At 51.3% G+C, this 26,307-nt stretch overlaps 1 protein-coding gene across 1 annotated transcript in view; it reads left to right on the top strand.

Moving 5' to 3' along the window:
• Nucleotides 1–563: 563 nt before the first annotated feature.
• The window catches only part of NEURL4 (neuralized E3 ubiquitin protein ligase 4), a gene marked incomplete at its 5' end in the record, with an annotated part of 63,072 nt that continues 37,328 nt past the window's right edge, over nucleotides 564–26,307 (top strand). Inside the window, 8 exons of the mRNA XM_080979598.1 lie at nucleotides 564–791; nucleotides 5,838–6,216; nucleotides 12,226–12,291; nucleotides 14,850–15,133; nucleotides 18,438–18,549; nucleotides 20,950–21,038; nucleotides 21,138–21,210; nucleotides 24,247–24,514. Coding sequence (XP_080835724.1) covers nucleotides 564–791; nucleotides 5,838–6,216; nucleotides 12,226–12,291; nucleotides 14,850–15,133; nucleotides 18,438–18,549; nucleotides 20,950–21,038; nucleotides 21,138–21,210; nucleotides 24,247–24,514 — 1,499 coding nt within the window. The remainder of the gene's footprint in view (nucleotides 792–5,837; nucleotides 6,217–12,225; nucleotides 12,292–14,849; nucleotides 15,134–18,437; nucleotides 18,550–20,949; nucleotides 21,039–21,137; nucleotides 21,211–24,246; nucleotides 24,515–26,307) is intronic.

The following is a 26,307-nucleotide window of genomic DNA, read 5'->3' as shown; positions in this document are numbered from 1 at the left end:
ATTGTTAACACATTGAAATACTGCATGTTTATCGCTGTCATATCCTATTATTAAATACCAATAAGCAAAATTGTTGTTGACGCATTGGAATTTTAACAACGTATTAATGTGCCAGATAGAATTAATAATGAATAAATAAAAAATATAATTTGTGCATTTGATGTTTTAATGCAGGTTGTAACCCGCTTTGACGTCCCCCCCCGCCTTAAAAATATAACAATAAACTATCATTATTATCCCCCGCTTCTCCCAGAGACTGTTTGCCCTGCTGCCGTAAAGCGCTCCTGCCGGAAAAGGAAAAGGCGGCACGTAGCTGCTGCGCCAAGCCTGCCGTAAAGCGCGGCGGCGCTGCGCTCCTCCCTCCCTCCCTCCCTCCCTCCTGCCGTAAAGCGTTCCCGGGCGTCGGAGCGCCCTCCTGCCGCCAAGCGGGCCGGCGGAGGCATGCCCCTGTGCCGTAAAGCGCGGCCGTCCGTCGCGCGCGGCTGTGCGCCCTGGTGCCTCCGCCGTGGGTGGCGGGGAGGCGGCGGCGGCGGCGGGGGCGGCCTGGTCCACCGGGGGGCGGGATGCTGGGCCCGGGCGGCGGCGGGGAGCGGGCGGCGGGGCCCGGCGCGGGGCTCTCCTCGGCGCCTCTGCCGCTGCTGCACCCTCGCACGGGGCGGCTGGTGACGGTGTCTCGGGGCGGCCGCAGCGCCGCCCGCTCGCAGCCCGGCCAGGAGTTCAACCACGGGCTCGTCCTCAGCAGGGAGCCCCTCGCCCCGGGCGCCGTCTTCACCGTCCGCATCGACAGGAAGGTGAGGGGGGGGGAGATCGGGGTAGGCGGAGGGGGTAAGAAGAGGGGGGGACGTGGAGGGTGAGTGAGGGGGGTAACTGGGGGTTAAGATGAAAGGCTGAAGATCAGGGTATGTGGAGGGTAGGGGGTGGGGTGGCAGGGGGTAAGAAGAGGGAAGAGTGGGGTTAGGGGAGCATAAGTGGGGGGGATAACTGGGGTAACAGTGGGGTAGGATGAAAGGTTGAAGATCAGGGTATGTGGAGGGTGGGGGGTGGGGTGACAGGGGGTAAGAAGAGTGAAGAGTGGGGTTAGGGGAGCATAAGTGGGGGGGATAACTGGGGTAACAGTGGGGTAGGATGAAAGGTTGAAGATCAGGGTATGTGGAGGGTGGGGGGTGGGGTGACAGGGGGTAAGAAGAGTGAAGAGTGGGGTTAGGGGAGCATAAGTGGGGGGGATAACTGGGGTAACAGTGGGGTAGGATGAAAGGTTGAAGATCAGGGTATGTGGAGGGTGGGGGGTAAGAAGAATGAGGTACATGGAGGGTAAGTGAGGGGGTAACTGGGGGGTAAGATGAAGATCAGGATGTGGAGGGTGTAAGAAGAGTGAAGGCTGCGGGGGGCAACTGGGGTAAGGTGAAGGGTGAAGATCAGGGCATGCAGAGGGTAGGGGCTGGGGTGACTGGGGGGTAAGAAGAGGGAAGAGTGCGTCAAGTGGGGGGATAACTGGGGTAACGGGTAAGATGAAAGGTTGAAGATCAGGGGGTGTGGAGGGTGGGGGGATGTATGAAGAGTGAGGTACATGGAGGCTGTGGGGGGTAACTGGGGTAAGGTGAAGGGTGAAGATCAGGGTATGCAGAGGGTAGGGTGACTGGGGGTAAGTGAGGGGGGATAACTGGGGCAATGGGTAAGATGAAAGGTTGACGATCAGGGTAGACGGGGGGATGTCAGAAGAGTGGGGTATGTGGAGGGTAAGGGGATAACTGGGGTAAGATGAAGGGTGAAGATCAGGAGATGGGGGTGACTGGAGTAACTGGGGGGCTAAGAAGAGTGAAGAGGGGGCTATGTGGAGGCCAGGTGAGGGGTAAGTGGGGAGATAACGGGGTAAGGTGAAGGTTGAAGATCAGGGTATGTGGAGGGTGGGGAGATGGGAGAATAGCTGAGGTAAGAAGAGGGAAGAAGGCTAGGCTGGGAGGGGGGTGGGAGCTCTGTTGGGTTTGTATGTAGGAAAGCTCACAGTTATCCCCCCCCCCCCAGTGTGGCAGGTGCCAGAGGGAGGGAGGGGCAACTGGGGTGCAGGTGGGGCAACCAGAGGAGTGGGAAGCAGGGTGAGTGGGAGACATGTTGGGGTAACTGTGGGTGGGAAGAAGGGCAGAATAATCAGGGTAAATGCAGGGTAAGATGAAGAAGGAAGATCAGGGTGTGTGGAGGGTGATTTGGTGGCAACTGGGGTGTGTGGGGCTGGGAGATCAGCCTGTGGGGTGCAGAGATGAGCGGGGTGGAATATATGAGAGGTAAAGGGACGTATCTGGAGATGGATTTTGTTGAGGAGGAAGAAGAAAGGGAGCTCCAGGGGGACATAGGAGGCTGTATTCATGGTCCTTACCCCTCTGCGTCTGGTCCTAACAACCACCCTGTGAGGTGGGCAGGGAGAATAATGGCATCTGGGGCAAGAGGTGACTGAGAGGGGAAACAGGTTATGGGAAGTAAGGGCCACGTGTCCCGAGTTCAAGAGCAGTGAGGGCCGAGAATGGAGAGGATGATCACTCTCTCTTAAGATCAACGTCGATTGTGAGTGCCAATGTCTGCGTACTGTAGACATATTGGAGCCATAAGAAAACAAGAGAGGATGCCGTCTCCATTTAGCAAAGGGACTGCAAATTTAAAATCCAACATGTATCATAATGCCGTTTTGCAAATCTCTGGTGCAACCACCTATGGAGTACTGTGTACGGTTCTGGCTGCCTCGCTTCAGAAAATGTGGAGCTGGGAAAAGTTCAGAAGGTGGAGAAAAGTTTTTTCTCATTTTCATAACACCAGGAAGCTGAACAGTTCAGGGCAGACAAAGGAAAGTACTCCTTCCCACAGCGCTTTGTTAAACTATGGAACTCACTGCCACAAGAGGTCACGCTGCTCATCCACCTGAATGGCTTTAAAAATGGATTAGACAAATAGCCCATCAGTGCCATCTAACCACAGTGGTTTAGTATTCTCTCTCCACTGTCAGAGGTGGCGTGTCTTGGAATACCAGCTATTGGGAATCAGGGCAGGGGGCGCACAGTAAATGCTCTTGTGTTCAGACTTGTGGCCAGTGGTTGGCCGCTGTGAGAACAGGCTGCTGGACTAGGTGGTTTGCTGGCCTGATCCAGCTGCAGGCCTCTTCTGATCTTACGTGTCGGCATGGATTGGCGTATCCTAGGAAAGGGCTTATCTCTCTGGGGAGAAAGCCCTGCAGAGGACTATGGTGCGCTCTGTCCGCTTGCAAATTTTGAAATGTTTCTGTCTCTCCGCCTTTCCCTTTGAATCCAGGGCAGCAAACACAATTGCGTGTTTTGAATGAGCTCAGGTAGGAAAGTGGGCAAGTTCCGCTAAGGCAGAGCAGCCGGAAGGAATTTTTCAAATTTTATTTCCTGGCCTGGAGGAGAGCGTTTGCCTCCAAGGTGCTACGTGGGCTTCCCTTTGGGGAAGCAGGACCCTGGACGGGTCGTCCTTCTGTCTGACCCAGAGCTGCTGTGATGTGATCATTTCCTGAGCAGAGAAAGAGAGGGTGCTAATTCTGGCCCAATACCCAATTTTTAAACATTTTCCTTCTCTCCTTCCTAAATTAGAATTCTCCTAGGTAGCTCAGGAGAGCTGGGGAGGGGGTGAGATTTAAAATAAAATAATATGGTGGGAAATGGCTCATTTTTTAGGGGGTTTTTTGTACATCCCACCTGAGAGCTGTTTCTCCAGGCTCTGTCGACTTGAGCCTGTCAGCTCAGGAAGTACCCCTGTGCACGTTAAGAGTGCTATTCCTTTGAGAAAGGGCTGTACCCGTTGAGTACCATGATTTTATATGGTCCTTTGATTAGAATCTGTACTTGTTTCAATACATTGATATATTTCTGCAACCTGTAGTCAGGGAGGGTTGGGTTGTACATACGTAAAATAAAAATAAATAAGTAATAGAGGGAGAGACCCACGAGGGTCATCTAGTCCAACCCGCTGCAATTCAGGAATCCTGCCTTCAGGCACCCCTGGGTGGGCTCGAACCACTAACCTTCTGGTTAACAGCCAGATGCACTGACCCATTGCATCACACTATGGCTCTAGCAGCCGCAGCCAGCACAGGCAGTGGTCAAGAATGATGGGAGTTGTAGTCTAAAGCAGGAGGAGGCTGACATCTTGGCTACTGCCCCTGTTGTAAGCAAAAGCGGGGTCTTCCGTTGTGGGGTGCGGTGACTCTGCCTTCATCATCTCCTCCTCCTCCTTTCTGCCAGTGTTTGAAATTCCCCGGGTGGTTTGCTACTGATGCCGGTCCAATTGCAGCTGCTTCGAGATTTCTGGGCACCGGGTTGGCAACCGACGTCTTGCATTGAGCCAACTGACTAGTGCGCAGCAAAAGGCGCGTGTCTTGTTCACCCGCGTTGCTGTGTGAATCGCAGACCCCTTGCTGCTCATCTTGGTGCTCCCTTGTCACATCAATGAATGTGTAGGGCTGAGTGCAGAGATATAGACATACCTCAGGTTACAGACGCTTCAGGTTGCGTTTTTCGGGGTGCGGACTGCCAAAACCTGGAAGTACCGGAATGGGTTACTTCTGGGTTTTGGTGGTTGCGCATGCACAGAAGCGCAAGGTCACGCTTTGTGCAGAAGCGCCGAACTGCAACACGCGCATGCACAAACGCTCCGCTGCGGGTTGCAAACGTGCATCCTGCACGGATCACATTCACAACCCGAGTGTCCACTGTACTTGACTTTGCTGCAGCCGTTCCACCCAAACGGAACTCACAAACCACCGTTTAAAGACCTCTGCCCTAGCCCATAGTGAATACTATTTCCATTTTCCCTGCTTGTGTTTCTCCTTCTTGCATACCTGGGAAGCAGGTGGCGCTGTAATCTAAACCACTGAGCCTCTTGGGCTTGCCAATCAGAAGGTCAGCGGTTCGAATCCCCGCGACAGGGTGAGCTCCCGTTGCTCAGTCCCAGCTCCTGCCAACTTAGCAGTTCGAAAGCACGCCAGTGCAACTAGATAAATAGGTACCGCTGCGGCGGGAATGTAAAAGGCGTTTCCGTGCTCTCTGGTTTCCGTCACAGTGTCCCCTTGCGCAGGTAGCGGTTTAGTCATGCTGGCCACATGACCCAGAAAGCTGTCTGTGAACAAATGCCGGCTCCCTCAGCCTGAAAGCGAGATGAGCGCCTCAACCCTATGGTTGCCTTCCACTGGACTTAACCATCCAGGGGTCCTGTTTTAAGAACTAGCAGTTCGAAAGCACGTCAAAGTGCAATAAGATAAATAGGTACCGCTCCGGTGGGAAGGTAAATGGCGTTTCCGTGCGCTGCTCTGGTTCGCCAGAAGCGGCTTAGTCCTGCTGGCCACATGACCCGGAAACTGGACGCTGGCTCCCTCGGCCTGTAAAGCAAGATGAGCGCCACAACCCCAGAGTCGGTCACTTCACAATGAAGCAATGTAGTAGAATCGATCAGTTTGGATCCCCAAAGGTCATCCAGTCCAACCCCCTGGCAAACAGCCGTTCCGTTGTGGCGATTGCAACCCAGGTTTAAGGGGCCGCTTGCCCCCTAGCTTATACAGTGGTACCTCGGGTTAAGTGCTTAATTCATTCTGGAGGTCTGTTCTTAACCTGAAACTGTTCTTAACCTGAAGCACCACTTTAGCTAATGGGGCCTCCTGCTGCCACCGTGCCGCCGGAGCCCAATTTCTGTTCTTATCCTGAAGCAAAGTTCTTAACCTGAAGCACTATCTCTGGGTTAGCGGAGTGTGTAACCCGAAGCGTATGTAACCTGCAGCGTATGTAACCTGAGGTACCACTGTATATCTATGAGTTCCTAACACGGCTCTCCGCCTCCCGCAGGTTAATTCCTGGAGCGGCTCCATCGAGATTGGCGTGACGGCCTTGGATCCCAACCACCTCGACTTCCCCAGCAGCGCCACGGGCCTCAAGGGCGGCTCCTGGATCATCTCGGGCTGCTCGGTGCTTCGGGACGGGCGCTCTATCCTGGAGGAGTATGGGCAGGATCTGGACCAGCTGGGCGAGGGCGACCGCGTGGGGATCCAGCGCACGGCCAACGGGGAGCTGCGCCTCTGGGTCAACGGGCAGGACTGCGGCGTGGCTGCCACCGGCATCCCCCTCCACGTCTGGGCCGTGGTGGACCTGTACGGCAAGTGCACGCAGATCACGGTGGTGCCCAGCAGCCCCGAGGAGGCGGAAGAGGCAGTCGCGCACGATGAAGGTACGGGAGAACGGCTGGCCTGCAAGGCATCTCGGGAAGGGGGGCGCTTGGCCAATGGCTGCTGGGTGGCTCAGTTGGTTAGAGGCTGGGGTGCTGATAACGCCAAGGTTGCCGGTTCGATCCCCGTAAGGGACAGCCGCCTATTCCTGCGTAGCAGGGGGCTGGACTAGAAAAAACTGGCAGTGATCTGAGTTGTTAAGCTATTTTTAGGAAGGAAAACCATCCATGTTTGTTTGTTTTTTAAATGATATTTATTAAAATTTCAAAAAATACAAGAATTACACAAAAACAGAAAGTAAAAATACAAGAAAATACAAAATACAGCAAGAAAAATAAAAAAACCCTTATTGAGACATAACAAAGAAATGAAAAATAAAAAGAAACATACAAAATAAAAACAGTTAAGAACACATTAATTTTCCATAGCATATCTTCCTTACACTTATTTCCCTGGACCTCCTCGTACCTCCCTTTTTTGTATTCCAGTTCAGTTTGTTAGTTCAGCAAATCCTTACCATTAAGCTTTTACCCATTTGTAAACCTTTTTTCGTATCTCTTAAAGCATTACAGCTGGAAACCACTTAGTTTCTATCCAACATCCTTCTAAGATTCATTAATTTTACAATATTTCTGTAAATAGTCTTTAAATTTCTTCCAGTCTTCTTTCACCGACTCTTCTCCCTGGTCTCGGATTCTGCCAGAAAACCATCCATGTTTTGGGGGGGGGGGGTCAGGTCAAAGTTGAGCTTTTTTTTTTTTAGTAGTAATAATAATAAATTTTTATTTATACCCTGCCCTCCCTGGCCAGAGCTGGGCTCAGGGCGGCTAACACCGGTAAAATTACAAAAAATAAATAATAGGGGGTAAAATAACCAATTTAAAATATGCATTAAAATACCATTTAAAATGGAGCCTCATTTTAAAAGTAGCCTATAGATCAGAACCATAAGGGGAGGGCAACATAAGGGTCAGACTGAGTCCAGCCCAAAGGCCAGGCGGAACAGCTCCGTCTTGCAGGCCCTGCGGAAAGATGTCAAGTCCCGCAGGGCCCTGGTCTCTTGGGACAGAGCGTTCCACCAATTTGGGGCCAGTACGGAAAAGGCCCTGGCCCTAGTTGAGACCAATCTAACCACCTTGCGATCTGGGACCTCCAAGGTGTTGTCATTTGTGGACCTCTCCATGGGGCATACCAGGAGAGGCGGTCCTGTAGGAAGGAAAGCCCTGTTTTTGGGGCTTCAGGGCAAAGATGTAAAGCTTTTCTTAGGGGAGCCAAAGTTGCTGAGCTTCTTTGGGGGGAACCAGTGATCTACCACCGACGTCCAGTAATCTACCAGTAGATCACAATCTACCTGTTGGACATGCCTGGACTAGAGGATCCTTGGTGCCCCTCCAAATCTATGATTCTTATCTTTCCCCCTTTTCTGTTTTTCAATTTCATTTTTTATTTTGACAAAGAAATAATCATAAATAAATAAGAATTAAAATGTTAACCCCACACCCCCGAGGCCATTCCATTGTAACTATCCAACCTCCCAAAATCTCAACACCTCTTGCGTTGGTTTGACTCCTTTCCTTTTTGACACTACAAATTCTACAAACATCTTCCATATACAGTATCCTCAAAATCATTTCTCCTGCGTATTCCCCGTCTTACCTTAATGGCACATGTTAATTTATCATAAATAGGTATATCTCACACCTCTTTATACCATTCTTCCATTTTATATTCCCCTTGGCCCTTCCACTAGCTATAACAACTTGTGCAGCCGTCAGTAAATTTGTGAGCAAGTCCTTCATAGCCTGTGAACCTTCCACCCAATCGTATATCGATAACAAGGCTACCTCTGGACTCTGGGTCAGCTTTAACCCAGTGTTTTCTGTTATCTCCTTAAACACCCTTTGCCAGAAAAAAAAATGTAAAGTGGTACCTCGGGTTACAGGCGCTTCAGGTTACAGACTCCGCTAACCCAGAAATAGTGCTTCAGGTTAAGAACTTTGCTTCAGGATGAGAACAGAAATCGTGCTCCGGCGGCGCGGCAGCAGCAGCAGGGGGCCCCATTAGCTAAAGTGGTGCTTCAGGTTAAGAACAGTTTCAGCTTAAGAACGGACCTCCGGAACGAATTAAGTACGTAACCAGAGGTAGCACTGTGCATATTTACACCTCCACCACATGTGAACATAAGTTCCGGTTCCTGGCATCCCCTCCAACATAACACCGAATAGTTCTTGTTTGTTTGATTTAATCTGACTGGTGTTAAATGCCATCTCCAAACTAATTTATAATAATTTTCTTTTAACAGACAACATTTTGCAATGTATGATTCTCGCATATTTCCCCCCAGCTTTGACTATCGGTCTGCTGTGTTGTCTCCTTTTCCCAGACCTCTCTTAATTGATCTTCCCCGACTCTTACGATTCTATGAGAACAAGCCCACTTGTCCAGGGCAGCTGTTTACCAGCTCCATCTGGTACGTAGGCTGAGACCCTATCTGCCTGCGGACTGTCTCTCCAGAGTGGTGCATGCTCTGGTTATCTCCCGCTTGGACTACTGCCATGCGCTCTACGTGGGGCTACCTTTGAAGGTGACTCAGAAACTACAACTAATCCAGAATGCGGCAGCTAGACTGGTGACTGGGGGCAGCCGCCAAGACCATATAACACCGGTCTTGAAAGACCTACATTGGCTCCCAGTACGTTTCCGAGCACAATTCAAAGTGTTGGTGCTGACCTTTCAAGCCCTAAACGGCCTCGGTCCGGTATCCCTGAAGGAGCGTCTCCACCCCCATCGTTCTGCCCGGACACTGAGGTCCAGCGCCGAGGGCCTTCTGGCGGTTCCCTCCCTGCGAGAAGCAAAGCTACAGGGAACCAGGCAGAGGGCCTTCTCGGTGGTGGCGCCCGCCCTGTGGAACGCCCTCCCACGAGATGTCAAAGCGATAAACAACTACCTGACATTCAGAAGACATCAGAAGGCAGCCCTGTATAGGGAAGCTTTTAATGTTTGATGCATTACTGTATTTCTGGTTTCTATGGAAGCCGCCCAGAGTGGCTGGGGAGGCCCAGCCAGATGGGCGGGGTATAAATAATAAATTATTATTATTATTATTTAGAGTCCAGGGAGAAGGCGTCCCACTGCCCTTCGTGCTTCCTTGAGGTAGGAAGTGTCCCCACCCCCCGCCCTGCAGAATCAGAGGCTTAAGGATGTGCTTCTCCCTCTCTGCTTGCATTTATTGGGTAGAATCATTAAATTGGGGAGGTTGGAGGGTGATTCTGTCCAACCCCCTGCAATGCAGGAATAATAATATTTTTATTATTCTCCCTCCCCACTGCATCTGACTGAGTTGCCCCAGCCACTCTGTCCACTTCCAGCATATATCAAAACATCACAAAACAAAACACATTCAAAGGCTGCCTTCAGATGTCTTCTAAAATAATTGTTGATGTCCTTGACATCAGATGGGAGGGCAACTTACAGGGCAGGCGCCACTACTAAGAAGGCCCTCTGCCTGTAGCTTCCCTTCTGCCAGTTAGGGAACCTCCAGAAGGCCCTCGGAGCTGGATCTATGTCTGGGCTGTGGATACAGGGCCGAATAACAGCTGAAGAAACCTCAACAGGGATGATTCACACCCTGGCCAGCACTTCCTTGATCTCCTGCCCTCAGGCAGAAGATATAGAAGCAGGATTAGTCACACCAACAGGGTAAAGAACAGCTTCTGTCCGTGGGCTGTTAGGCTGCTGAGTGAAAAGATAACAACAGGGCAACTGACTTTCAGGTTTGGTGGGTTTGCGTCTGTAAACGAGGGGAATTAAGGCTAAGAGAGCTGAGTGGGGGGGCGTTCTCGTGTAATCTCACTGTATACAAGTTGTATACAAGTTGTACAAGTGACAATAAAGTATTTCAATTCAATTTCAGTTTCAACACGTGGGTCATGCAGCCTCGCTTTAAAAACCTCCAAGGAAGGAAAGTCCACTACCTCCTAAGGGAGACCATTCCACGGTCAAACAGCTCTTACCCTCAGAAAGTTCTTCCTAATGTTTAGTTAGAATTTCTTTTCCTACCACTTGAATCCCTTGGTTCAAGTCCCCCCTTCCAGAGCAACAGAAAACAAGCTTGTTCCATCTTCCATATACCCGAAGATGGCTTCCACGCCACCTCTCCATCTCCTCTTCTCCAGGTTGTTGTTGTGGTTTAGTCGTGTCCGCCTCTTCGTGACCCCCTGGACCAGAGCACGCTAGGCCCTCCTGTCTTCTGCTGTCTCCCGCAGTTTGGTCAAACTCATGCTGGTAGCTTCGAGAACACTGTCCCACCATCTCGTCCTCCGTCGTCCCCTTCTCCTTGTGCCCTCCATCTTTCCCAACATCAGGGTCTTTTCCAGGGAGTCTTCTCTTCTCATGAGGTGGCCAAAGTCTTGGAGCCTCAGCTTCAGGATCCGTCCTTCCAGTGAGCGCTCAGGGCTGATTTCCTTCAGAATGGAGAGGTTTGATCTTCTTGCAGTCCATGGGACTCTCAAGAGTCTCTTCCAGCACCAGAATTCAAAGCATCCATTCTTCGGCGATCAGCCTTCTTGATGATCCAGCTCTCACTTCCATACATCACTACTGGGAAAACCATGGCTTTTACTATACGGACCTTTGTTGGCAAGGTGATGGCTCTGCTTTTTCTCCAGGTTAAGCACCCCCAACTCCCTGAACCGTTGCTCATCAAGCTTAGTTTCCCAAACTCTTTTTCCCCATCTTGGTTGCCCCTCCTCTGCACACATTGGGTGTTAATTGGGTTTTTTTTTTTAATGTTGCATCCAATTATTCAACAACAATGGGAGTTGTAGTCCCAACGATTCATCATGTCATGAATGCTTTAGCTGAGATTCCTGCATTGCAGGGGGTTGGACTAGATAGATAGATAATTTTTATTATTTATACCCCGCCCATCTGGCAGGGTTTCCACAGCCACTCTGGGCGGCTTCCAACAGAACACTAAAATATAATAACCTATTAAACATTAAAAGCTTCCCTGAACAGGGCTGCCTTCAGAAGTCTTCTAAAAGTCTGGTTGTTGTTGTTCTCTTTGACATCTGGTGGGAGGGCGTTCCACAGGGCGGGCGCCACCACCGAGAAGGCCCTCTGCCTGGTTCCCTGTAACTTGGCTTCTTGCAGCGAGGGAACCACCAGGAGGCCCTCGGAGCTGGGGTCCCTTCCAACCCTACAATTCGATGATTCGGATGAATCCCGGGAGGAATTTGCTGAGATGTCGCTGCGCAGTCGGTTCGGTCTGGCTGGTGAAGCTGGGGATTCGCTTTGTGTTGTTTTCCCTGGTGGCTGGGCTTACTTGCTTAAGGGTGAGACAAGATGAGAAGCGAAGGCGACTCTGCCCAGTGCCTGTAATATTGGATTAATATTAGATTAGCATTGCATTAGGCAAATTCATGGGGGATTAGGTTATCAATGGCTACTAGCCAATTTGGCTGCGCTTGGAGGCAGCAGTGATTCTGGGTACCAGCTGATGGAAACCTCAGGAGGGGAGAGTGTGGATCTTGTGTTCGAATCCTGTTGAGGGTTTTGATTGGGCCATCTGCATGGGCACTGTGAGAACAGGATGCTGGACTTAGGTGGACTGCTGGCCTGATTCGGCAGAGCTCTTGTTCTCTATGAACCACCTGGAGCTGTAGCCACTGTGCCGTGATCTGAATCATGGGGGTCGATCTGTTGCTGTTGTCCTGATACATAGCTGTCAACCTTCCCTTTTTTTTGCGGGAAATTCCCTTATTCCAGCGCCATTTCCTGCTGCTTCCCACTGCTATCCCGGATTGTTAGATATCCCGTAGACTGTCCCCGGGACAGGTGAGGCTGCTGATCCCTTATTTTCGAGGCTGCTGATCCCTTATTTTCAAATCTGAAAGTTGACAGCTATGTCAGGTCCTGATAGTGCCGGAACGATCTGTGCACTGCAGTTAGAGGGCATTGCAGCTGGTGTTGAGTCAAATCCCTCACCTCCTTTCCCCCTCATTTTGCAGCTCTGGACCTGCCTTGCAACCAGAACCGGCCGGATAAATTTCCCAACAGCCTGGAGTCGGAGAACGGTGAGCATTTCCTTTCTGCTCTGGAGGACTTGGGTGTGCTGGGCCTGGGGGTCACCCGAGTAACACGGTCCAGGTCCGGTCCCAAATCCAAGGGTTCCACAAGGAGTCAGTCCAACAGAGCCAAGGCAGGAAATCAGGCCAGGTCAGGCACAGGATCACAGGCAGGTTCTGGCAAACAGCAACGTTGCTCCCGCAACCTGGGGTGGGGTCCGACAGCCTTTTATCTCTGTCGGGGTAACGGCCGGTCCTGATCCCCCAGTGACTCACCTCCCTGTCTCGCCCGAAGGAGAGCACTCCTCCTGCGAGTACTCAGGTCTCTCCTCTCCGACCTCAGTCTCTGCAGCTCGGGAGACGTCGGTGGGTTACTAGACCCAGAGGCCGCCTCAGCCTCCTCTGACCAACCGGTAGTGGAGCAGCTGTAAGTGATGGCCCAGCTGAAGGCAACGAGGCCATCCCCGCATCTGGAGCCAGGGCAGGATCAGGCCCCTGACTCGGCCCAGCTGGTGCTTGTTGTAGGGGGACCTGTGCAGACTGGGGCTCTTCAGAATCAGGCCCCAGACTAGGTTCAGATGCCGCCTGGGGCAAAGGATCCAGTGCGGACTGAGACTCCTCTGGCTCCGAGTCCAAGCCTGAGTCCCAGGACATCATGTTGGGGGCCCCCCACTGCAGCAGCATGCCTGGAGATTTGGGAGGGCCTAAAGGAATAGATGCTTCACACAGCAGACTGTGGAACTCGCCGCCACAAGACGCAGTGGCAGCCACCAACGTGGGCAGCTTTGAAAGAAGATGAGGCAAAGTCACGGAGAAGGAGAGGACTATTGATGGCTAATAAAGGTAAAGGGTAAAGGGACCCCTGACCATTAGGTCCAGTCGTGGCCGACTCTGGGGTTGCAGCGCTCATCTCGCTTTACTGGCCGAGGGAGCCGGCGTACAGCTTCCGGGTCATGTGGCCATCATGACTAAGCCGCTTCTGGCGAACCAGAGCAGCGCACGGAAATGCCGTTTACCTTCCCGCCGGAGCGGTACCTATTGATCTACTTGCACTGGTGTGCTTTTGAACTGCTAGGTTGGCAGGAGCAGGGACCGAGCAACGGTCACCTGCGTCCCTATATTGATGGCTAATAGCCATAGACAAATTAATGCTGCCTGTGGCTACTAGCTGTGATGACTGTGCTCCGCCTACAGTCTGGGAGGCAGCTTGTCTCTGAGTTCTAATTGTTGTGAATCACAAGGGGTAAGAGGCTCGCACTCAGGTCCTCTTTGTGGGTTTCCTGTGGGGGTGTCTGTGTGGCCACTGTGAGATCAGGGTGCTGGACTTTGAGGAACTGCTCTGAGATCTACAGCTGAAGGGCGGTGTACAACACATTTAATACAGGCATCTCTCCACTTCCGCAGGGGTTATGTTCCCGGGTACCATGTGTCTACGCAAAATGGCATATTGGGGGAGGGGCTCCCCCTAAGAAGGCTGTAAACGCCCTCTAAACATCTATAACCTCTTGAAAAGGCCCAAAAGTTCAGTGCAAAGGCTCATGGGATTGCCCTTGCAAAGGCTCCCAGGACTGCTAGCCATTTCCCTGCTCTTCGATTTATTTGTCGACGCTTTGCATATATGCGGTCACACACAATTTGACTGCACGTAAGTTCGAAAGCACATCAAGTACAAGTAGATAAATAGGTACCGCTCTGGCAGGAAGGTAAATGCCAGTAAACCGAGATGAGCGCCGCAACCCCAGAGTCGGCCACGACTGGACCTAAGCTTTTAAAGTTTAATAGGTTAATGTATTTCAGTGTTCTGTTGGAAGCTGCCCAGAGTGGCTGGGGAAACTCAGCCAGATGGGCGGGGTATAAATAATAAATTATAATTATTATAATTATAATTGTTGTTGTTTTGTTGTTGTTGTTATTATGATGGTCAGGGATACCTTTACCTTTAAGTGGGGAGATGCCAATAAATAAAAGAAAATAATAAATAAAGGATGGGTTGTTGGCCTGATTCAGCTTTCCTTATGCTTTTTGCCCCATTGACATTGAGAACGAAACAAGGCCCTGTAATTGGGCATGCGTTGGGGACCCCCGGTGTAGAAAGGGCATTTGATACTGTCCAGTGCTTAGTGGCCTTTCCTCTGTGTATGAAGAAATACCTACTACCTTCCCGCGGACTGATCGTAGCAATTCCAGGGTCCTTTGCTCTCAGTAGATGTGTTGAGCATCCTGGGACAGGAGACCTTGCGAGCTATTTTGGAGTGTGTACCAAAGAGGGTCTTGTCCCCTTCTTAACAACACTTTCCTCCTCCTCCTCCGGTGCCAGTGTGGTGTAGTGGTTAAGAGCGGTAGTCTCGTAATCTGGGGAACCGGGTTCAATTCCCCGCTCCTCCACATGCAGCTGCTGGGTGACCTTGGGCCAGTCACACTTCTCTGAAGTCTCTCAGCCCCACTCACCTCACAGAGTGTTTGTTGTGGGGGAGGAAGGGAAAGGAGAATGTTAGCCGATTTGAGACTCCTTCGGGTAGTGATAAAGCGGGATATCAAATCCAAACTCTTCTTCTTCCGGCCTGCAGGATTCTCCAGCATGGAGCTGTCGGAGGTCGTGAGCAACGCCATCCTGTCGGCCTACAACGGCAGCCTGCTGAACGTCAGCCTGGGCAGCCCGCCCTCGGACTCTGCCTCCTGCGGAGCCCCCCCCATGACCTCAAACGACGCCCTCCTCTTCCACGAAAAGTGTGGCACCCTCATCAAGCTCAGCAACAACAACAAGACGGCCGAGCGGAGGCGCCCGCTGGACGAGTTCAACAACGGCGTCGTCATGACCAACCGTCCGCTGCGGGACAACGAGATGTTTGAGGTGAGAAGGGGAGAATTGGGGGCCGAGAGAAGTCCGGAATCGGAGGCAGAAACTGGAGCAGGAGAGGAGGGGGAGATCAAGGGGCAGAAGTGAGTCAGGCCGGTGAAGAGGGTCTCCCCCTCCTGCTGCAACCAGCTCCCTTCCTCCCATGTCTCCCAGAACCAGAAGAGGCGTGAAGTGGGCGGAGGCAAGGTTGGCTGCGTGGAGGCGCAGTCTTTGATTGCTCAGAATTAAAGCCCTGAGAGGAGACTTCCTGAAGTTTAGTTGCACTCTCCTTCTTGTCATTTGGATTCATCGGTCTGGGAAATAAGCCTGCTCCATCTTCTATGTGATGGCCCTTCAGATATTTGAAGACGGCTATCATATCCCCTGGGATGCGGGTGGCGCTGTGGATTAAACCACAGAGCCTAGGACTTGCCAATCGGAAGGTCGGCGGTTTGAATCCCCGCAACAGGGTGAGCTCCCGTTGCTCGGTCCCTGCTCCTGCCCACCTAGCAGTTCGAAAGCACGTCAAAGTGCAAGTAGATCAATAGGTACCGCTCTGGCGGGAAGGTAAACGGCGTTTCCGTGCGCTGCTCTGGTTCGCCAGAAGCGGCTTAGTCCTGCTGGCCACTTGACCCGGAAGCTGTACGCCGGCTCCCTCAGCCAGTAAAGCGAGATGAGCGCCGCAACCCCAGAGTCGGCCACGACTGGACCTAATGGTCAGGGGTCCCTTTACCTTGACCTATCATACCCCATCTCAGTCTTCTCCAGGCTATCCTATTTTCTCCCATTTATGAAAAGGAAAATACAGTTGGCGGGTTGGGGTGCATTACTAGCTGAAAAATAGGGACGTGGGTGGCGCTGTGGTCTAAACCACGGAGCCTCTTGGGCTTGTCGATCAGAAGGTTGGCGGTTCGAAACCCCGTAATGGGCCGAACTCCCCTTGGTCTGTCCTAGCTCCTGCCAACCTAGCAGTTCGAAAGCACGCCAGTGCAAGTAGATAAATAGGAAGGTAAACAGTGTTTCCGTGTGCTCAGGTTTTCGTCACGGTGTTTCGTTGCGCTAGAAGCAGTTTAGTCCTGCTGGCCACATGACCCGGACAAATGCTGGCTCCCTCAGCCTGAAAGTGAGATGAGCGCCGCAGCCCCATAGTTGCCTTTAACTGGACTTAGCCGTCCAGCGGTCCTTTACCTTTTACCTTACTAGCCGAAAAGCAGCGCAAGGGCGGGGGCTCCTCTATTCTTTTTTTGCTTTTATCAATCTTTACTTTCAGTTTCTGCCAAAGAAAGGATCTCACCGAGACTACATGGTTAGAGGGTACAGATGAAATCAGCAAGATTTCATGAATAACCATAGTTTAGAGGTCCTGGGCCCTAAGGAAGCCAGGCTATCCTCTGCCAGGGCCTTTTCAGTGATGGCTCCGACCTGGTGGAATGCTCTGTCCCATGAGACCAGGGCCCTGCAGGATTTAACCTCCTTCCACCGGGCCTGTAAGACAGAGCTATTCCGCCTGGCGTTTAATTTGAATCCAGCCTGATCTTTTATTTCCCTTCCCTTCCCTCTCCCTCCCCTTTTATGAAGATCACCCGCTCTGAGACCCCACAGCTAATTTTCTCCTGGTCTCCTCGCTGGCCCAAAGAGGACCAATTCAACCAGCTAGTCCTGGGGATTATCTAATGCTTATTTCCCCTAAACTGATTTTTGAATTTTATTGTTATTCATGTTTCTATACTGTATTTTATACTGCTTTTATAATTGTTTTAAATTTGTTGTTAGCCGCCCTGAGCCCGGTTTTTGAACCGGAAAGGGCGGGATATAAATAAAAATTTATTATTATTATTATTAAGAGATCTTAGTGACAAATTCATGACAGAGAGGGCTATTGAGGGCTACCAGGCACGATGGCTCTGCTCGGCTCCCACGGTTGGAAACAGCGATGCTTCTGAATGCCACTTGCTGGAAACCCCAGAAGGAGAGAGTCGCTCTTGTGTTCGAATCCTGCTTGTGGGTTTCCCATAATGGGCATCTGGTTGGCCACTGTGAAAGCAGGATGCTGGGTGTCCTCTTTGGCCTAATCCAGCAGGCCTGTTCATATGTTCTTACCTAAACAGCTATCGAAGTATCGCCTCAATACAGGAACTCGCCAGGCTGGCAGCCGCATTGTGGTTTTCTTCTTGTCGACACAGAAGTGGCGCATGCAAACCCCATTCCAAAACGAGGCCTGCTGGTGGTTACTTAGAAGAGAAAATTCTGGCAATTGCAGTTTTTGCCCAGGAAAAAACCCATCTCTAGACTGTCCAGATTTCCCTCTTCTGCACTAACGTTAAAGCGTCAAGAGCCTTCCCTCCCTCCCTGGTTGTCCCAGAGCAGTGGCAGCTGATTCTGCGTCCCTTTGCCCTTGCAAAGGCTCCCAGAACTGCTAGCCATTTCCCTGCTCTTTTGGCACTATTTTCGCAGTTTAAATCAATTTATTTGTTGACGCTGTGCATACACGCGGTCGCCCACAATTTGACTGCACGTAAGTTCTCAGTGCCCACCTAGCAGTTCAAAAGCACATCAAGTGCAAGTAGATAAATAGGTACCGCTCCAGCGGGAAGGTAAACGGCATTTCCATGCGCTGCTCTGGTTTCGCCAGAAGCGGCTTCTTAGTCATGCTGGCCACATGACCCGGAAGCTGTACGCCGGCTCCCTCGGCCAGTAAAGCGAGATGAGCGCCACAACCCCAGAGTCGTCTGCGACTGGACCTAAGCTTTAAAAGTTTAATAGGTTACAGTGGTACCTTGGGTTACATACGCTTCAGGTTACAGACTCCGCTAACCCAGAAATAGTGCTTCAGGTTAAGAACTTTGCTTCAGGATGAGAACAGAAATTGTGCTCCGGCGGCAGCAGGAGGCCCCATTAGCTAAAGTGGTGCTTCAGGTTAAGAACAGTTTCAGGTTTAGAGCGGACCTCCGGAACGAAGGAGTCCCTCTCAATGTTGCTAGACTCCAGCTCCCATCAGCCCCCCTGCCAGCATACCCAGTGGTCGGGCACGATGGGTATTGTCGTCTAGCAAGCCTTCCCCAACCCTGATTCGCTGTTTTGAACCGCAGCTGTCGAACTGCACGCTGTCGGGGGGCGGGAGGCTGATGGGAGTTGTAGTCTGAAACAGCTGGAAGGACGCAGTTTAGGGGGAGGCTGATTTAGGTGCCTGAAGTGGGGAGGAGATGGACAGAAGGCGTCAAGGGAGATACAGGTCCCAGGGTGAGACGGGCCAGGGATGGGGAAGAGGACTAGGTCCCTGGGCGTGAAAAATGACTGACGGCTCTGCTGCTTCTTCCAGATCCGAATCGACAAGCTAGTGGACAAGTGGTCAGGATCCATTGAAATTGGGGTCACTACCCACAATCCTAACAACCTGGAGTACCCAGCCACCATGACCAACCTGCGTTCAGGTAAGCCCCCTCGCTCATTCTGTTGGGGTTTGTGGGAGAGGAAGGGCAGGAGAGGAACTGGCTGCTTTTAACACGGCTTCTGTCGCACTACTGCAGCATGGAGAGTTTGTTTATTTTTAGCAATTCCATAAGGTTTGGTTGCAAGAAAAATGTTAAAATTGTCAGCAAAAAAGTAGTTTGTTTTCACTATTCAAAACATTCCAGAAATTTGAAATCAGCAATTTAATCTGATTTGAAATCAGATTAAAGGACACAGCCTTCTGTAGGCTTGTCTAAACAAAAATATTTTTATCAGGTGCCAAGAAGAGTATCAATAGACAGTGGGTTCCGCAGTGTAGACGCTTCCTCACTAGGAGACTGGCGTTTCTTTCAGAAGACAAATGAAGGCAGCCCTGTATAGGGAAGTTTTTTTTTTTTTTTAATGTTTGATGTTTTGTTGTGTCTTTAATATTTTGTTGGCAGCTGGGGGCAGCCCAGTCAGGTAGGTGGCATATACCGTATTTTACGCACCATAGGGCGCACCTGACCATAGGGCGCACCTAGTTTTCAGAGGGGGAAATCAAGGAAAACAATATGATTCTCCCCCCCCCCCAGCTCTGGGAGCAGCGGACAGGCTGCAGGCAGACCTTCTCCCAGACCTTCTTCCTGCTTTTGCGGGAGGTGGGGGAATTCCCCCACCTCCCGCAAAACCGGCAGAAGCCGCGTGCTCTTTAAAAGGGCTGCATGGCTTCTCCTGGCTTTTCTGGGAGGTGGGGGGATTCCCTCACCTCTCGCAAAAGCCCACAGAAGCTGCACGCTCTTTAAAGGGTGCGTGGCTCCTGTGGGCTTTTCTACGAGGTGGGAGAAGGGACTGATGCGGCCAGTCAGTCCCTTCTCCCTCCTGGGGAAAAGCCCGCAAGAGCCCCGCGGAGCTTGTGTGCGGCTCTTGGGGGCTTTTCCCGCCTCCCTCCCCCCTGCATTTGCTCCATAGGACGCACACAACATTTTCCCTTGCTTTTTAGGAGGGAAAAGTGCATCCTATAGAGTGAAAAATACGGTAAATAATGAAAATATTATTACGATTATGAGGATTGGGAAGCAGCTATTGATGTGGCACCCACAGATCAAAGCCGTCAAGTGGGCATAGATGGGGCAGTGATGATTTCACAGGTAAACTGGTCCCAGGTTGCTAAAGGTCTTTATATACAGTGGTACCTCGGGTTACATACGCTTCAGGTTACATACGCTTCAGGTTACAGACTCAGCTAACCAAGAAATATTACCTCGGGTTCAGAACTTTGCTTCAGGATGAGAACAGAAATCGTGCTCCGGCGGCGCGGCAGCAGTGGGAGGCCCCATTGGCTAAAGTGGTGCTTCAGGTTAAGAACAGTTTCAGGTTAAAAACGGACCTCCAGAATGAATTAAGTACTTAACCCGAGGTACCACTGTACCTTGAATCTGATGTGGTAGCCGATCTCATCGCTGCTAGTTATAATAATAATAATTTATTATTTATACGCCGCCCATCTGGCTGAGTTTCCCCAGCCACTCTGGGCGGCTTCCAATCGAGTGTAAAAACAACACAGCATTAAATATTAAAAGCTTCCCTAAACAGGGCTGCCTTCAGATGTCTTTTAAGGAGAAGATAGCTGCTTATTTCCTTCACATCTGAAGGGAGGGCGTTCCACAAAGCGGGCGCCACCACCGAGAAGGCGCTCTGCCTGGTTCCCTGTAACCTCACTTCTCGCAATGAGGGAACCGCCAGAAGGCCCTCAGCACTGGACCTCAGTGTCCAGGCAGAACGATGGGGGTGGAGACGCTCCTTCAGGTATACAGGACCGAAGCCGTTTCGGGCTTTCAAGGTCAGCACCAACACTTTGAATTGTGCTCAGAAACGTACTGGGAGCCAATGCAGGTCTCTCAGAACCGGTGTTCTGTGGTCCTGGCGGCCACTCCCAGTCACCAGTCTAGCTGCCGCATTCTGGATTAATTGCAGTTTCCGGGTCACCTTCAAAGGTAGCCCCACGTAGAGCGCATTGCAGTAGTCCAAGCGGGAGATAACCAGAGCATGCACCACTCTGGCAAGACAGTCCGCAGGCAGGGAAGGTCTCATCCTGTGTACCAGATGGAGCTGGTAGACAGCCGCCCTGGACACAGGGCGGGCGCCACCACCGAGAAGGCCCTCTGTCTGGTTCCCTGTAGCCTCACTTCTTGCAATGAGGGAACCGCCAGAAGGCCCTCGGCGCTGGATGATGTGTCCGGGCTGAACAATGGGGGTGGAGACGCTCCTTCAGGTCTACAGGTGTTCATGCTGCAGAAGCACCACAGACCTGCATTTGACTCGGAGGGGATGAGTTGGTACCCGGCTCCATCGGCAGCCAATCAGGCTCCTGAGTCCTTCCTCTTGTCATCCCCACCCAGGAACCATCATGATGAGTGGTTGTGGCATCCTGACCAATGGGAAGGGGACGCGGCGAGAGTACTGCGAGTTCAGCCTGGATGAACTGCAGGTGAGCTGAGTGTGGCCCCATCCCTGGTCCTTGTGGGGACTTCAACTCCTTTCCACTCTCCCCGGAAATCCACCCTCTATCGCCTCTCTGTTTCTGCAGGAAGGAGACCACATCGGCTTGACCAGGAAGTCCAACAACGCTCTTCACTTTTACATCAACGGCATCGACCAAGGTCGGTGTGATCATGAGGTTTTGTTGTTGTTTAGTCGTTTAGTCGTGTCCACCTCTTTGTGACCCCATGGACCAGAGCACGCCAGGCACTCCTGTCTTCCACTGCCTCCCACAGTTTGGTCAAACTCATGCTGGTAGCTTCCAGAACACTGTCCCACCATCTTGTCCTCCGTCGTCCCCTTCTCCTTGTGCCCTCCATCTTTCCCAACATCAGGGTCTTTTCCAGGGAGTCTTCTCTTCTCATGAGGTGATCAAAGTCTTGGAGCCTCAGCTTCACGATCTGTCCTTCCAGTGAGCACTCAGGGCTGATTTCCTTCAGAATGGAGAGGTTTGATCTTCTTGCAGTCCATGGGACTCTCCAGAGTCTCCTCCAGCACCAGAATTCAAAAGCATCAGTTCTTCAGTGATCAGCCTTCTTTATGGTTCATGAGGTCTAGGAACTTTAAATAATAATAATAATAATAATAATAATAATAATTAATTTTTTTTATTTATACCCTGCCCTTCCCAATTCAGAAAACCGGGCTCAGGGCAGCTAGCAACAAATTTAAAACACTTAATGGATGCAACAAAAAAACAGCATAAAATGCAGTATAAAACATGAATAACAATAAATTCAGAATTCAAAAATCAATTTGGGGGGGAAATCCATCCAATAAACGTTAGATGATCACCAGGGCTAGCTGGCTGAATTAGTCCTATTTGGGCCAGTGAGGAGACCAGGGGAGAGTTAGCTGTGGGATTCCAGAGCGGGTAATCTTCATAAAAAGGGGAGGTGGAGGGAAGGAAGGCTGGGCTTTTTAAGGATTAGGGCAATGTCGAGGCCAAGGGAGGGGTGGCGTTGAGAGGGAGGCTGTTTTATAAACTAGAAAAGAGGAGTGTGGCAGAGGTTTGGGAGCATGTGAATCGCTCACGCAGGGGAATGGAGTTGGACTAGTTTGGTATTACCAATTGTTTTAATAATCTGCCACTGCACCTAAAAGTATTTGCAATACTTGCCAGGTGAACAGAGTGTGAATTAACTTCATTTTGGGGTAGAACTTTGAACAGTTACCTAGTTCATCTCCAATATCTCTTACATGTGGTCAGGGATGATGGGAACTGTAGTTCCAAAATGTCTGGAGGGCCGAGTTTGCCTATGCCTTCTTTAGACACTTTGAGCCTTTAAGTTAGGGGTCAGCGAACTTTTTCAGCAGGGGGCCCCCCACTGTTCCTCAGACCTTGTGGGGGGCCAGACTATATTTTGAAGGGGGGAAAATGAATGAATGAATGAATGAATGAATTCCTATGCCCCACAAATAACCCAGAGATGCATTTTAAATAAAAGGACACGCTCTACTCATGTAAAAACACACTGATTCCCAGACTGTCCACGGGCCGGATTTAGAAGGTGATTGGGCCGGATCCGGCCCCCGGACCTTAGTTTGTCTACCTTTGCTTTAAATTTAAGGATAATAATTGCTGGGGGAGATAAACAATTCGTATCCCACTCTGTGTGTTTCTGTGCTGATGTTTTATTAGTCCCCATTCATATCATATGTTTAAACCACTTTGAACAGTTGTGACTTCCCCAAAGAATCCTGGGAGTTGTAATTTGTTCTGGGTGCTGATTGTTGTGAGCAGACTACAGTTCCCAGAGTGGCTTAAATCAATCCCTCGTTCCCAGGGAATTGTGTAAAGTGGTACCTCGGGTTACATACGCTTCAGGTTACAGACTCCGCTAACCCAGAAACAGTGCTTCAGGTTAAGAACTTTGCTTCAGAACAGAAATCGGGCTCCGGCGGCATGGCAGCAGCAGGAGGCCCCATTAGCTAAAGTGGTGCTTCAGGTTAAGAACAGTTTCAGGTTAAGTACAGACCTCCGGAACAAATTAAGTTCTTAACCCGAGGTACCACTGTATGTTTATCTTGATATTTCCTGAGACTTCTGACGTCCAGCCCTGATAGCTGGTTTTTGTTTTGCCAATGGTAATTGGGAGGGACTTGAATTGAACTCTGAACGGAATGCGAACCAAGCTAGCTCATTTCGTAAAGGGTCAGACACCAAGGGGCACTGGATCTTGCGCGACAAGTGCGGTCCTTGATCTGTGCAGCAGCTCTGTGAACCGCATGCCGACTCCTCCTCCTGCGTGGCCTAGATCATAATAATAATAATAAGAAGAAGAAGAATAATTTATTTATACCCCACCCATCTGACTGAGTTTCCCCAGCCACTCTGGGCGGCTTCCAATCGAGTGTAAAAACAACACAGCATTAAATATTAAAAGATTCCCTAAACAGGGCTGCCTTCAGATGTCTTTTAAGGAGAAGATAGCTGCTTATTTCCTTCACATCTGAAGGGAGGGCATTCCACAGGACGGGTGCCACCACCGAGAAGGCCCTCTGCCTGGTTCCCTGGAGCTTCACTTCTCGCAATGAGGGAACCGCCAGAAGGCCCTCGGCGCTGGATCTCAGTGTCCGGGCAGAACGATGGGAGTGGAGATGCTCCCTCAGGGATACAGGACTGAAGCCGTTTAGGGCTTTAAAGGTCAGCACCAACACTTTGAATTGTGCTCAGAAACGTACTGGGAGCCAATGCAGATCTCTCAGGACCGGTGTTCTGTGGTCCTGGCGGCCACTCCCAGTCCCCAGTCTAGCTGCCGCATTCTGGATTAATTGCAGTTTCCGGGTCACCTTCAAAGGTAGCCCCACGTAGAGTGCATTGCAGAAGTCCAAGTGGGAGATAACCAGAGCATGCACCACTCTGGCAAGAGAGTCTGCGGGCAGGGAGGGTCTCATCCTGTGTACCAGATGGAGCTGGTAGACAGCCGCCCTGGACACAGAATTGACCTGCGCCTCCATGGACAGCTGTGAGTCCAAAATGACTCCCAGGCTGCGCACCTGGTCCTTCAGGGGCACAGTTGCCCCATTCAGGACCAGGGAGTCCCCCACACCCGCCCGCCTCCGTCCCCCCAAAACAGTACTTCTGTCTTGTCAGGATTCAACCTCAATTTGTTAGCCGCCATTCATCCTCCAATTCTCTCCCCGCTTCCTTCCAGGCGTGGCGACCACCCTCACCCCACTCGTGGTCTATGGTGTGGTGGACCTCTACGGCATGGCCGTGAAGGTCACCATCGTGCACAACCACAACCACAGCGACCGCCTCCGGCGCAACAACGCCATCATGAGGGCTCTCTCGCCGGACGTTGGGCGGCGCGCCATCGATGCCACGGGGAGTGAGCCCGAGCCAGAGCGCCTCCTCTTCCACCCGAATTGCGGGCAGAAGGCCGCCATCATCAACGAGGGACGAACCGCCCTGCGCCCCCAGTACGTACAGCGAAGCCCTTCTTCCTCCGGGGACGGAGGGGGCAGCCTTGCACCAAGACACACGGCTGGTGTCTCTAATGCAGTGACCGCCTCTCCAGGTTTGGCGGACGGGGGTCCCTCCCAGCCCTACCTCCAGCTGTTGTTTGACTACAAGCCACTCTGGGCGGCTTCCAACAGGATATTAAAAACATGATAAAACACCAGTCATTAAAAACTTCCCTAAACAGGGCTCCCTTCAGATTTCTTCTAAAAGTCGTATAGTTGTTTATTTCCTTGACATCTGGTGGGAGGATGTTCCACAGGGAGGGTGCCACCACCGAGAAGGCCCTCTGCCTGGTTCCCTGTAACTTGGCCCGTTTAGGGCTTTAACGGTCAGCACCAACACTTTGAATTGTGCTCGGAAATGTACTGGGAGCCAATTTCGGTCTTTCAAGACCGGTGTCATGTGGTCTTGGTGGCCGCTCCCAGTCCCCAGTCTAGCTGCCACATTCTGGATTAATTGCCCCACATAGAGCGTGTGGCAGTAGTCCAAGTGGGAGATAACCAGAACATGCACCACTCTGGTGAGACAGTCTGCGGGCGGGGAGGGTCTCATCCTGCGTACCAGATGGAGCTGGCAGACAGCTGCCCTGGATGCAGAACTGACCTGCGCCTCCATGGACAGCTGTGAGTCCAAAATGACTCCCAGGCTGTGCACCTGGTCCTTCAGGGGCACAGTTGCCCCATTCAGGACCAGGGAGTCCTCCACACCCGCCCGCCCCCTGTCCTCCAAAGCCGTACTTCTGTCTTGTCAGGATTCAACCTCAATCTGGCAGGACCAGCAGTCGAGGGTGATCGGAGTTGTAGTCCAACAACAGCTGGGGGCCTGAGTTGTAGAAACCCCGGTGGAGATAGTACTTGAAGCAGAAGGACCTGTGCAGTGGGACCTCTGGTTAAGAACTTTGCTTCAGGATGAGAACAGAAATAATAATAATAATAATAATTTATTATTTATTATTTATTATTTATTATTTATTATTTATTATTTATTATTTATTATTTATTATTTATTATTTGTACCCCGCCCATCTGGCTGCGTTTCCCCAGCCACTCTGGGCGGCTTCCATAGAAACCAAAAATACACTAAAATATCACACATTAAAAACTTCCCTGAACTTAAGATGTCTTCTGAATGTCAGGTAGTTGTTTATCACTTTGGCTTTGATGGGAGGGCGTTCCACAGGGCGGGCGCCACCACCGAGAAGGCCCTCTGCCTGGTTCCCTGTAGCTTTGCTTCTCGCAATGAGGGAACCGCCAGAAGGCCCTCGGCACTGGACCTCAGCGTCCGGGCAGAACGATGGGGGTGGAGACGCTCCTTCAGATATACTGGACCGAGGCCGTTTAGGGCTTTAAAGGTCAACACCAACACTTTGAATTGTGCTCGGAAACGTACTGGGAGCCAATGTAGGTCTTTCAAGACCGGTGTTTATGTGGTCTTGGCGGCCGCCCCCAGTCCCCAGTCTAGCTGCCGCATTCTGGATTAGTTGTAGTTTTCGAGTCACCTTCAAAGGTAGCCCCACGTGGAGCGCATTGCAGTAGTCCAAGCGGGAGATAACCAGAGCACGCACCACTCTGGCGAGACAGTTCGCGGGCAGGGAGGGTCTCATCCTGCGTACCAGGTGGACAGCAGGAGGCCCCATTAGCTAAAGTGGTGCGTCAGATTAAGAACAGTTTCAGGTTAGGAACGGACCTCCGGAACGAATTAAGTTCTTAACCTGAGGTACCACTGTATTCCGACCCCTGCACAAGGCGTG

Source organism: Podarcis pityusensis (assembly GCF_964106645.2).
Source record: "Podarcis pityusensis genome assembly, chromosome: 13".
Classification (NCBI taxonomy): Eukaryota; Metazoa; Chordata; class Lepidosauria; order Squamata; family Lacertidae; genus Podarcis; species Podarcis pityusensis.
This window is presented reverse-complemented; position numbering and strand designations above follow the sequence as displayed.